This window comes from Carlito syrichta, unplaced genomic scaffold (genome assembly GCF_000164805.1).
Source record: "Carlito syrichta isolate Samal-C Ts95f unplaced genomic scaffold, Tarsius_syrichta-2.0.1 Scaffold312954, whole genome shotgun sequence".
NCBI lineage: Eukaryota > Metazoa > Chordata > Mammalia > Primates > Tarsiidae > Carlito > Carlito syrichta.
This window is the reverse complement of record NW_007257050.1, coordinates 65367-77934: the sequence shown is the minus strand read 5'-3', so window position 1 is coordinate 77934 and position 12568 is coordinate 65367. Positions and strand designations below refer to the sequence as shown.

The window sequence follows — 12568 nt, the reverse complement described above, 5'->3', positions numbered from 1 at the left end:
TCTTGCTGTGTTGCCCAGGCTGGTCTGAAACTCCTAGGCTCAAGCAGTCCTTTCACCTTGGCCTCCCAAAGTGCTGAGATTACAGGCATGAACCACCACGCCCAGCCTAATGACTTAACTGATGGCTAGCAGCCTCTCAGTAGCTTCTAGATAGTGTCTTTCATCAGAAAGACTAAGGCAGGATTAGAGGGTTGGGATTTTCAGCCCCACCTTCAACCTCTGGTGAAAGAAGAGGGGCTGAAGGTTAAATTGATCACCAATAGCCAATTACTTAATCAATTGTGCCTATGTGATAAAGTCTCCATAAAACCCTAAGGACCTCATCTCTACAATAAATGGAAAGCTTCCAGATAGCTGAACACATGGAGGCTCCTGGAGGGTGTACACCCCTTCCCCTTCCCCCACCCTATGCATCTTTTCATCTGTATCCTTTGTAATATCCTTTATAGTGTTGGGATTCAGAAAACAATACTCCAAAATGAAGGCCTCAGAAGCAAGTTTTTCTTTGACCTTCTCCTGCTCTGATCTCAGTCCCATTCTCCCTTAAGGCTAGCCACAGAAACTAGAAACTCTCTTCCCCTAGATTGGTCATAGAAACTAGAACCCCTTTTCCCCAAAGTTAGTCATAAAACCTAAAAATATTACTCTGATTTTCCCTTTGACTTACTATGTAAAAAAACAGTCACAAAGAAATTAGTTGTCCTGGCTGGGCGTGGTGGCTCATGTCTATAATCCTAGCACTCTGGGAGGCCCAGGTGAGAGGATTGCCTGAGCTCACGGGTTCGAGCCCAACCTGGGCAATTTGGTGAGACCTCATCTCTACAATAAATCAAAAAATTAGCTGGGCATGGTGGCACGTGCCTGTAGTTCCAGCTACTTGGAAGTCTGAGGTGGAAGGATCACCTGAGCCTAGCAAGTCGAGGCTGCAGTGGCCGTGAGCATGCCACTGCATTCCAGCCTGGGTGACAGAGTAAGATTCTCACTCAAAAGAAAGAAAGAAAGAAAGAAAGAAATTAGCTGTCCTACCTTGTTTGATTGTCTGCCTCAAACTCAGAAGGAAGGAATACATGCTAGAGAGGCCAAGAAGAATCTAGACGAACAGCCCTGGCTGGGGTTCCCCACTGTCTATTCCTATCAACATTAGATCAAATCCTTTTATCCAAAAATTTCTACATGGCTTTCCATACTTTGTTGAATCTAAGCATAAAAACAGACAATATCCCCCATACTTTGGGTCTTCATTCTGAAGGCTCCTGTGTCACATAAAACTATGACCAAATACAATTGTATGCCATTTCTCCTATTCAACATTTATGTGGCATTCCTTCCAAAAATGCATCAACTGAATCTAATTATGAAGAAATATTAGACCAATCTGAATTAAGGGACATTCTACTGTAGGGGCTAAGGTGCCCTCTGAAGGTTTGCCGACAAATCAATTCACAAAAGACAGATTACGAGGAGAAAAGGCACACACATTTACTTGTGTACACATAGGAGGTTTCAGAAAGAAGACACAAAGATACAAGGGAAGTTGTCCATTATTAAACAAACCCATGGACAAAAGGGTATGACACAAGGCTAACAGACTGAGTGGGGAAACCCAGCCAGGTCTGTTAGTCTAGATTCTTCTTGGCCTCTCTAGCATGTCTTCCTTCCTTCTGGGTATGGGGCAGGACCCTCATTGGAAAGGCCTACAATCAAACAAGGTAGGACAGCTAATTTCTTTATGATCAATTTTTACACAAAAGGCAAAGGTAAAGTCAGAGTAATGTTTTTAAGTTTTATGACTTGCTCTGGGGGAAAAGGGTCTATTAGAGTTTCTATGACCCACCTAGGGGAAGAGGGATTCTAGTTTCTATGGCTACCCTCAGGGCAGAATGGGACTGAGACAGGAGGACAGGAAAAGGTCAAAGAAAAACTTTTGCTTCTGAAGCAATATTAGCAACTAATATTGCTGCCTGCAATCTAGATAGGCACAGTGACAAACCTTTGTTTAGAAGAGTTTGGGTAGTCAGGTGTGGTGGCTCATGCCTATAATCTCAGCACTCTGGGAGGCCAAGGTGAGAGGACTGCCTGAGCCCACGGGTTCAAGAACAGCCTGGGAAACTTGACCTCATCTCTACAATAAATCAAAAAATTAGCTGGGCAGGGTGGCATGTGCCTGTAGTCCTAGCTACTTGGAAGCCAAGGCGGAAGGATCGCCTGAGCCCAGCAGGTCGAGGCTGTGGTGACCGTGAGCGTATCACTGCATTCCAGCCTGGAGACAGAATGACACTCTGACTCAAAAAAAAAGAGAAGAGTTTGGGGGATGAATGCCATGGTTCACACCTGTAATCCCAGCACTTTGGGAGGCAGAGGCGAGAGAATTACCTGAGCCCAGGGGTTCGAGACCAGCCTGGGCAACTTGGCAAGACCTTATCTCTACAATATATCAAAAATTAGCCAGGTTATGTGCATGCCTGTAGTTCCAGTTACTTGGAAGACTGAGATGGAAGGATCACCTGAGCCCAGCAGGTCAAGGCTGCGATGGCCATGAGCCTGCCACTGCACTCTAGTTTGGGCAACAGAGTGAGACTTCTACTCAAACAAACAAACAAAAATAAGAGTTTGGGAGTAAATGAAGAGAAGGAAAAACAGTAGGTGAAGGTAAAGAAATTAATAAATGGGCTATGAATTGAGGGAAATCCAATTAACAACTCAAAAGAGGCTCAGAGCAAGAGATAACATTGTCTCTTAGCTCAATTATACAGATACCTGAAAGAGTTATGCTGTATGTTTGACAAGACCACTCTTACTTTTGGACTGTAACAAGACTGAATGGAAAGCTGTAACAAGACTGAATGGAAAGCTGAACTCTTCATTTTGGATTATTGTTTTCTGAGCCCCAGCACTGCAAAACAACTGGCATGCCAGGTGTAGTGGCTCACGACTGTAATCCTAGCACTTTGGGAGGCAGAGGTGAGAGGATTGCCTGAGCTCAGGAGTTCAAGACCAGACTGAGCAACATGGCGAGACCTTGTCTCTAAAATAAATCAAAAAATCACCCAGGCATGGTGGTGCATGCCTGTGGTTCCAGCTACCTGGAAGGCTGAGGTGGAAGGATCACCTGAGCCCAGCAGGTCAAGGCTGCGGTGGCCATGGGAGTGCCACTGCACTCCAACTGGGCAACAGAGTGAGACTCCGTATCAAAACAAACAAAAATACACAATTGGTGTATATACTTCAAAGTGTTAAAGTCACAGGTGACAAAGTTCTTTGTTGTATTTTTGCAATTCTTGTGTAAATGTGAAATTATTTCAAAAGAAAAAGAAAAATTCAATTTAGCTCTTTTTTTTTTTCCTCTGAGTCAGAATCTCACTCTGTCGCCCAGGCTGAAGTGCAGTGGCATGCTGCTCACAGCCATCGCAGCCTCAACCTGCTGGGCTTAGGCGATCCTTCCACCTCAGCCTTCCAAGTAGCTGGAACTACAGGCATACGCCACCATATCCAGCTAACTTTTTGATTAATTGTAGAGATGAGGTCTCATTATGTTGCTCAGGCTGGTCTCGAACCCACGGGCTCAGGCAATCCTCTCACCTCAGCCTCCCAAAATGCTGGGATTATAGGCATGAGCCATCGCACCAGGCTAAATTTAGCTCTTAATCTAAGCGTGTTCTAGTTAATGCTCAGTATACACATTATCACTATTACATTAAGAGCAATTGATTTTCTAGAATATTCGAACTGGAAGAGTCTGGTGCCATTTAGCCATGTGTTCATTCAACAAAGATTGGTTGAGCACCTTCTCTAGAGCAGGCACTGTGCCAGGTGCCAGGTACAGAGAATAAACAAGACACCCTCCCTGCTCTTGAGGGGTCCCAGATCAGCACCTTAATAAGACAGATGAGAATTCTGAAGTCCAAGGTGTCACAGCGAGAGGCAGGACCAAGACTAGAACCAAGTACCAAAATGCACGTTTCTGTAGAATTCATATATACCACTAACTTTTGGAATGTGTTGTTTTCTTTCACCTGATAAAGATCTTCACTTGTTTTACCAAAGAAGGGGCAGAGAGCATTGCAGGTGGTCACAAACTTTCCCAGAGTGGCCCTGGGAGTGCCTGGCCCTCGGTAAATGCAGCTGTTGGTATTTCCGGTGACACAGTCTCCTTTCAATCAATCTTATTGCCAGCTCAGCCTGTAATCCCAGCACTTTGGGAGGCCAAGGCGAGTAGATTGCCTGTGCCCAAGGATTCAAGACCAACCCAGAAAATTTGGCAAGATCTCGTCTCTACAATAAATTTTTAAAAAGTTAGTTGGGCATGGTGCCTGTAGTTCCAGCTACTTGGAAAGCTGAGGCGGAAGGATCACAGGAGCCCAGCATATCGATGCTGGAGTGGCCGTGAGCGTGCCACTGCACTCCAGCCTGGGTGACAGGGTAAGACTCTGACTCAAAACAAAACAAAAAATGTGAAATCTGCCAGCCTATCACTCTAACCCTCATCCTCAGGGCCTTAACATTGACTCATTTTTCAATATGGCAGGCAATCAAGAATCACTAGATATTTGAGGAAAACAGCAGTATGGAAGAAAAACAGCAAAACTGATTCAAGAGGAAACAGAAACAACACAGGGAACAGAAGAGAACTTTTAAAAAATCATAAATAGCCAGGCTCGGTGGCTCAGTCTGTAATCCCAGCACTTTGGTAGGCTGAGGGGAGTGGATTGCCTGAGATTGCGGGTTCGAGACCCGCCTGGGCAACTTGGCGAGCCCTCATCTCTACAATAAATTAAAAATTAGCCGGACATGGTAGCGTGCGCCTGTAGTTCCAGCTACTTGGAAGGCTGAGGCAGAAGGATCGCCGGAGCCCAGCAGGTCAAGGCTGCGGTGGCCGGGAGCGGCCACTGCACTCCAGTCTGGGCGACAGAGTGAGACTCCAACTCAAAAAAAAAAAATCATAAATAGCATCCATAGTGACATTTTATTACTTTTTATTTTTTTGAGTTGGAGTGTCACTCTGTCGCCCAGTATGGAGTGCAGTGGCATGCTCCCGGCCACCGCAGCCTCGACATGCTAGGCTCAGGCAAGCCTCCCGCCTCAGCCTTCCAAGTAGCTGGAACCACAGGCGTGTGCTACCACACTCAGCTAATTTTTTATTTATTGTAGAGACGAGGTCTCGCCAAGTTGCCTGGGCAGGTTTTGAACCCATGGGCTCAGGCAATCCACTCGCCTCAGCCTCTCAAAGTGCTAGGATTACAGGCTGAGCCACCAAGCCCAGCCCACAGTGACAATTTAAAAGACACAATATCCATAAAAGAGAAATAGAATATTTTCTAGAATTAAAAAAAAAGCTGTTGGAAATTTAAAATAACAGTTTAAAAAATTCAAGGCCAGGTGCGGTGGCTCCCACCTATAATTCCAGCACTTTGGGAGGCCAAGGTGAGAGGACTGCCTGAGCCCATGGGTTCAAGACAAGCCTGGGCAACTTGGTGAGACCCTATTTCTACAATAAATAAATTTTAAAAAACTAGCCAGGCATAGTGGCATATGCCTGTAGTTCCAGCTACTTGGAAGGCTGAGGCGGAAGGATTGCCTGAATCCAGGAGGTCAAGGCTGCAGTTGCCGGGAGCATGCCACTGCCCTCCAGCCTGGGTGACAGAGACTCCTACTCAAAAAAAAAAAATAGGCAATACAATCATGATTATAATATGGGATTTGCTTAAAATTTATATGGTGGGGAGTAGGTGGGGATATGGCTGATAATTGTTAAACCTGGGTGGTAGTATATATGGAGTTTATTCCATCCTTCGCTCTACTTTTGTACAAGTTTAAAATTTTCAACAACAGGCTAGGTGCAGTGGCTCATACTTTTAATCTCAGCACTTTGGGAGGCCAAAGCAGGAGAACTGCTTGAGCCCAGGAGTTTGAGACCGCCTGGGTAACATAGTAAGACGACATCTTCACAGAAAAAATTTAAAAATTAGCCGGGCTCAGTGGCTCAGCCTGTAATACCGCACCTTGGGAGGCTGAGGCAAGTCCACTGCCTGAGCCTGCGGGTTCGAGACCAGCCTGGGTAATTTGGTGAGACCTGTCCCAACAATAAATCAAAAAATTAGCAGGGTGTGGTGGCATGCGTCTGTAGTTCCAGCTACTTGGAAGGTTGAGGCAGAAGGATCACCTGAGCCCAGCAGGTCGAGGCTGCGGTGGCCGTGAGCATGCCACTGCACTCTAGCCAGGGTGGTAGTAAGATTCCGACTCAAAAAAAAGAAGAAAAAAAAACCTCTAAAAACTAAAAACACATAGCGAAAACTGGTTGCCTCCGAGGAAAGGCAACTCTTGTTTTTTTCATTATAAATCCTCCTATACTAGGTTTTTAAAATGTGTGCATTTATCACTGTGATGACAACAATAGCGAAAACAAAAAAGTCTGGATGCCAAGATCTCTAATAACTACCAGGTGAGGAAAAAAAAATTTTGGTTTCCCAGTGGAGGGCTTAGAGACGCACCGCCAGCTCGGACTCATTGTAAATCCGCGTCCACCGGGTAAACAGAGGCGAGCGCTCGCAATCCTGCACCCAGGCCCCTGCAGCCTACGCCTCTGGCAACAAAGACGCCATTATTTTAGCAAAGAGTATCTGGAGGCTCTCCCCAAAGCGACTTTTGGCCGCGTCCCTTTCTCCTTCAATCTAGGAGGGTTTTGGGAAATCCTAACGACTTCTCCTGGGAATTCAGCAACTCCCACTGTCTCCGCCCGACGGCCCTCGAGCTCCTTCCCTCTCTCGTTTCCGGGGAGACCTTTGCGCTCAGACCCGGAAGCGTCGAACGGGGCCCGAGTCCTAAAGCGCAGGCGCAGTCCCGCCTCAGCCTCGTCCCTTCCCTTCCCAAGTCCCCCGCCTACCTGTTCTGGGCGTCGCGGGCGCCTCGGGTTTCTTCTTTCAGCTCCGCGCGATCACATGACGGGGAAGTGCGCGATACCCAAAGTGCTTCGCCACCTCTCTCCAACTCCCCGCTGCACAGTTTCTTGACCTCCCGATCCCTCCCTGAGGGCCCACCTGGGGGCCTCCCCTGGCCAAGAGCAGAAGACCCTCCGGACCCGCGACCGGCCGCAGTCACGGCGCGGGCGCCGCCCCCTCCGCCTAGGCCGCGGTGAAAAGGGGCGGGCTAGGGTGGACCGGGGCGGGCCGGGGCGAGCGGGGGCGGGGACTCGCGCTGTCCCGGGGCTGCTCTTAGGACCGGGCTCGCGCTGGAGTTGCGGACACCCGTCGACGCTGCCGTCTCCCTCGGGACCTCCTTCGCCGCCACTGGCCGTCACCATGCACCCGGACCTGCGCAAGGAGCGGGCCTCCGCCAGCTTCAACCCGGAGCTGCTTACCCACGTCCTGGACGGCAGCCCCGAGAACACCCGGCGCCGCCGAGAGATCGGTGAGGGCGGCGGCGACGGTCTTCTTATGCTGAGCACAGCTGGAGACTCCTTGACGAGGAGTCGGGGGCGATGTGGGGCCTAGGCCGCAACCTCTCGCCCGGCGTTACGGTAGCCGGGATCTCCCGGGATCTCCCTATCGAGGAGCAGTTGTGGCCCGGGTGGGGGGGATATCTCCCTTCGCGAGTGTCCGCGATTCGGAATCCTGCTGTGATTCGGGGAGCGTGAAACGGACTCCTGAGTGTCCCTCTTCCTTTTAATGTCCTTCAACTCCCTTCCAGAGAACATGATTCTGAACGACCCAGCCTTCCAGCACGAGGACATGAACTTCCTCACTCGCAGCCAGCGTTACGAGGTGGCTGTCAGGAAGAGTGCCACCATGGTAAAGAAGATGAGGGAGTTTGGCATCGCAGACCCTGATGAAATCATGTGGTTTAAAAAGTAGGTATGCCTTATAGCACGGAACAAGTGCAGTAAGCCCAAATTTTAAAGCTGCAATCTGTAAGTGGCCTTTTGGCAGCCTCCTTGGTGTTTGAAGGCTCAAACCAGCATATTTTCATGCCACTAAAGTTATATGTGTGGAAAATAACGTGATAACTTTTGTATCCAAGCCTTCTCCTGGGATTACATTTGTAGACTGAAGGTGCAGGAATTTTCGTCTCAAAAATTCAGTTTCAAGGATGTTATAAAAAACATTATTTCATCCCAAGCATCTCAGTTTTTTGTTTTGTTTTGTTTTTTGAGTTGGAGTCTCACTCGGTCGCCCAGACTGGAGTGCAGTGGCCGCTTGCGGCCACCGCAGCCTCGCCTGCTGGGCTCCAGCGATCCCTCCTCCTCAGCCTTCTGAGTAGCCGGAACTACAGGCGCGCACTACCACGCCCGGCTGATTTTTTGATTTATTGTAGAGATGAGGTCTCGCTGCCCAGGCGGGTCTCGAATCCGCGGGCTCAGGCAATCCACTCACCTCAGCATCTCAGTTTTGAATGATGTAAATGCAGAGTGACTGCTCTTTGTAAGGAAGCTGGCTGCATTGCTGAATATGGAAGGATTTTTTTCCAGTTGTGAGACCAAACATTTAAGTCAGTCATGTCCAACCCGCAGCTACTTATATGTGGCCCAGGACAACTAGTAACGTGGCCCCACAAAAATCTTTTAACATTATGTTTTTTAGTGTTTGTAAGTTCACAACCACATCTTATTCATGACATCACTTTTTGGCCGCACATACATTTGTAACTGTTTTCTTTCTTTCTTTTTTTTTTTCCCCGAGTTGGAGTCTCACTCTGTCGCCCAGACTGGAGTGCAGTGGCATGCTCCCGGCCACCGCAGCCTGAACCTGCTGGGGGTTTCGGTTATCCTTCCGCCTCAGCCTTCCAAGTAGGCGGAATTACAGGCACGTGCTACCACGCCCAGCTGATTTTTGATTTATTGTAGAGACGAGGTCTCTCCAAGTTGCCTGGGAGGGTCTGGAACCCACTGGCTCCAGAATCCGCTCGCCTCAGCCTCCCAAAGTGCTGGGATTACAGGCTGAGCCACCGAGCAACTGTTTTCAATTGTGAGGCACACAATGCGCAAAATTCGAGCAAACCTTTCTTTTTTTTATTTTTTAATTTTAAAGATGTGGGGTACAATTCAGGATTAAGTATACAGATGTTCATTATGCAGGAACCCTTGTTAATGAGGTGTGCCCTGCCTTCCCCAGGCAGATTCCCACTACTGCTAATCCTGCTTCCCCACCCCTCCCAGCAGTTTCCCTTTACTGCCAATCATTCTCTGAAACAAACCTTTCTGATGGGCACTTTGAGAACTCACTAAAAATTTCAACCACTTCCATTGATGGATTAGTTTTACAAAAACAAAGTCAAATTTCCCACTAGTTTTATATTCTCATTTTTCTAACCTTTATAATAAAAATATAGAAAGGCTGGGCTCGGTGGCTCAGCCTGTAATCCCAGCACTTAGGGAGGCTGAGTGGATTACCTGAGCCCGTGGGTTCAAGACCCGCCTGGGCAACTTGGCTAGACCTCATCTCTACAATAAATAAAAAATCAGCCGGGCGTGGTAGCACACGCACCTGTAGTTCCGGCTACTCGGAAGGCTGAGGCAGAAGGATCGCCGGAGTCCAGCAGGTCGAGGCTGTGGTGGCCGGGAGCGGCCATTGCACTCCAGTCTGGGTAACAGAGTGAGACTCCAACTCAAAAAAAAATAAAAATAAAAATAAAAAAATGAAAGAAGTCTTATTATGTATATATGCTATTTTATATAATTTATGTGCAGCCCAAGACAATTCCTCTTTACTCTGTGCGGCCCAGGGAAGCCAAAAGGTTGGACACCTCTGATTTAAATATTTTGTAGCAGTGGCAGATTATCTTATATGATAGTGTGGATCTTCAGTTTAAAATAATGGAAAATTTGGGGTGGATGAAGAAGGACATCAGTCAGACCTCTGAGTGAATACATTATAAAGTATTCTAAGAACCTAGTGTTTTTTAATCAGTGACGGTGTTTAAATGACTGTCTTATGCATATGAGAGAGACTTCATAGAAACCTGCTTTGGTCCTAGTGCTGAAGAAAGTATTCCTTTTTTCAGATCATGCATTTTGTTCTGTTTTGTTTCTTAATTGGAAATAAAAATATGGATTTTTTTTTTTTTGCCTTACCTAAATAAACACTTTGTTACATGATCTTAGCGTACAAGATTTTTTTGACCTATAGCATCTATTATACTTCTCATTTATTCCTGGGCATTTCCTCTTTTAGGTTTACACATTTTAGAAGAACGCCAACATTTTCATTAATAAAGATTAAAGAATTCAGTTTCAAGGGTGTTATAAAAACATTATTTCATCCCAAGCATCTCAGTTTTGAATGATGTAAATGCAAAATGATGCTATGAAAACATATAGTAGGACCAAGATAAATAGAACATGTTACAAGTTCTGCCTTTATGGTAGAAATAGTCACTGTCTCTAGTGCATTCGGCATTGATTTTTAGTTATAAAATTTTTTTGTTTATTTTTGGTAGTTCAAATCAGAACCAACTTCAAACCAACTTCCAAATGCTCTTTTTTGTTTTTAAAGTTTGTAACTCATGGCTGTGTTGAAGTAGAGTAATTCTAAAAGATTATGTTACTTGATGGCCTTTGGTGGGTTTGTAAATGATTAAAAATTAGTAAGATTTTATTTCTCCTTAAAATGACAGGAAAGAAGAGAGTTTTGTGTGTGTGATTTTGTTTTTTGAATGGGTGATGCAGTGCATTTCCGAGTTAGTATAGATGTTTTCATAGCCTGTGACCTGTTGTAATGTATAACCAGACTCAAGTGAAGTCACAATGTAATAGAACGAAGTCCTTTATGTAGGGTAAAGATCCATGGACACCAGCCAGTTGGTTTTTCTTGTGAAGTACTAAAGTACGAACTTCAAGACACCCTTTGACCACCCTTCCAGTGTCCCTAGGATATAACAGGGAGATAAATTTAAGTTGATAAGAGGTTTGTAAATTAGTCCTGGCGATTACTGTATGTCATTGAGTCAAAGCCTCAGTTATATAATCCCACTGATTATAACTCACACCAATGTTTTTTGAACCACTAAGAAAGAAATAATAGTGGCAGTCAACTATGACATACCATTCGTTATGAGATACTTAGGATTTCTTAAAAGCTAAAATTAGGGAGGGAAATGTTAGAATTGATGAAAGAGAGTAATATTTTTGAGGATTTTGGGAATTTACTGGTCTCTTTTCTCCTATCCCAAAATCAGACTTATTTATGAGACTAATTTGAAGTTGAGTATTTGTAAAATACTTTGAGATTTCTTAATTTGAATAATAAAAGAATTGTTCTCCAGTCCTTGAGAAATATAAATTTTGGGAATATAAAAGATGTTTTCCTAATCTTTCCTGTAATTTTGTTTTTTTATATCTACTATGCTATGAAAAGAGAACTGTAAAATGTTCTTAAGAGTCATTTAAAATTCTAATGAAGGTCAGTCATGGTTTTCCTTAGTCTTGAGTTTTTAACGCAAGTTCTTTGAAAAGCATCTTCAAGAGGTATTAAGCTTGCTTTTTTGTTTGTTTTGTTTTGTTTTGTTTTGAGTTAGAGTTTCACTCTGTCGCCCAGTCTGGAGCGCACAATCACAGCTCACTGCAGCCTTGACCTGCTGGGATCAGGCGATTCTTCCACCTCAACCTTCCAAGTAACTGGAACTACAGGCATACACCACCATGCCCAGCTAGTTTTTTTATTTTGTGTAGAGGCAAAGACTCTCTATGTTGTCCAAGTCAGTCTCGAACTCCTTGCCTCATGTGCTGAACTACAAAGTGTTGGGATTACAGGTGTGAGCCACTACACCCAGACAGGGCATTGTACATTTTGTGAAGCATGTAACTGGTATATTAGAGGAGTAAGCAGCTGCTTACTTAAATTCCTTGGAAACTAACTCACCTGTTCTGTTCATACTTCTCCTTCCTCTTATTCCTCTCCAGTTTATTACAAATTAGTATTTAATGTGAATTTAAAAATCAAAGAATTTCAAGGCTAAAAGGCATTTTGGATGTTGGCTAGTCAGTCATCTCTTGGATGTTTGGCCGAGTCTGTCCTCAGCACTCCTGCAAAGTGACTTCCTACCCTAAGCCAATGCCTGACAACCCATAGTGGCAGAGAAAACATTTTTCACTGATACTATTGATTTTTTTTACACATGACATAGGGCACAGAACTCATTCCCTCTGGTAGAATCTATAATGATAACATTAACTTATTTTGGTTAATTAGAAATTTTCAAATCTAAGAGGTTCCATGGAGAGAGTTTTTTTATTTCCAGGTGGGTTATGATTTGTGTAAGCTAGAAAAGAAACTGGAATAATTGTGTAGTACTTATTTAGGAAATAGGGAAATAAGAAGGTATACTGTGTTTACAATTTTTTTTTTTTTTGAGTTGGAATCATTTCATCGCCCAGACTGAAGTAGAGTGGCACACTCACAGCCACCCCAGCATTGACTTGCTGGGCTCCGGCAAGTTTTCCACTTTTGTCTGTTAAAGGCTTTGTTGACCTTCCAAGTAGCCAAAACTATAGACACTCGCTACCACGCCCGGCTAGTTTTTTTTTGTTTTTTTTTGTTTTTTTTGAGTTGGAGTCTCACTCAGTCACCCAGACTGGAGT

General features: G+C 45.1%; 1 protein-coding gene across 3 annotated transcripts in view; it reads left to right on the top strand.

The window, feature by feature from the left end:
- Window positions 1-7128: 7128 nt before the first annotated feature.
- ACOX1 (acyl-CoA oxidase 1) overlaps window positions 7129-12568 on the top strand; it is a 30450-nt gene continuing 25010 nt past the window's right edge. The window contains exons 1-2 of one of the 3 annotated variants that reach the window (XM_008070099.1): window positions 7129-7404; window positions 7684-7843. In XM_008070099.1, coding sequence (XP_008068290.1) covers window positions 7296-7404; window positions 7684-7843 — 269 coding nt within the window. In that variant the 5' untranslated portion in view covers window positions 7129-7295. The remainder of the gene's footprint in view (window positions 7405-7683; window positions 7844-12568) is intronic. The other 2 variants (XM_021718599.1, XM_021718598.1) reach the window with 2 other exon arrangements.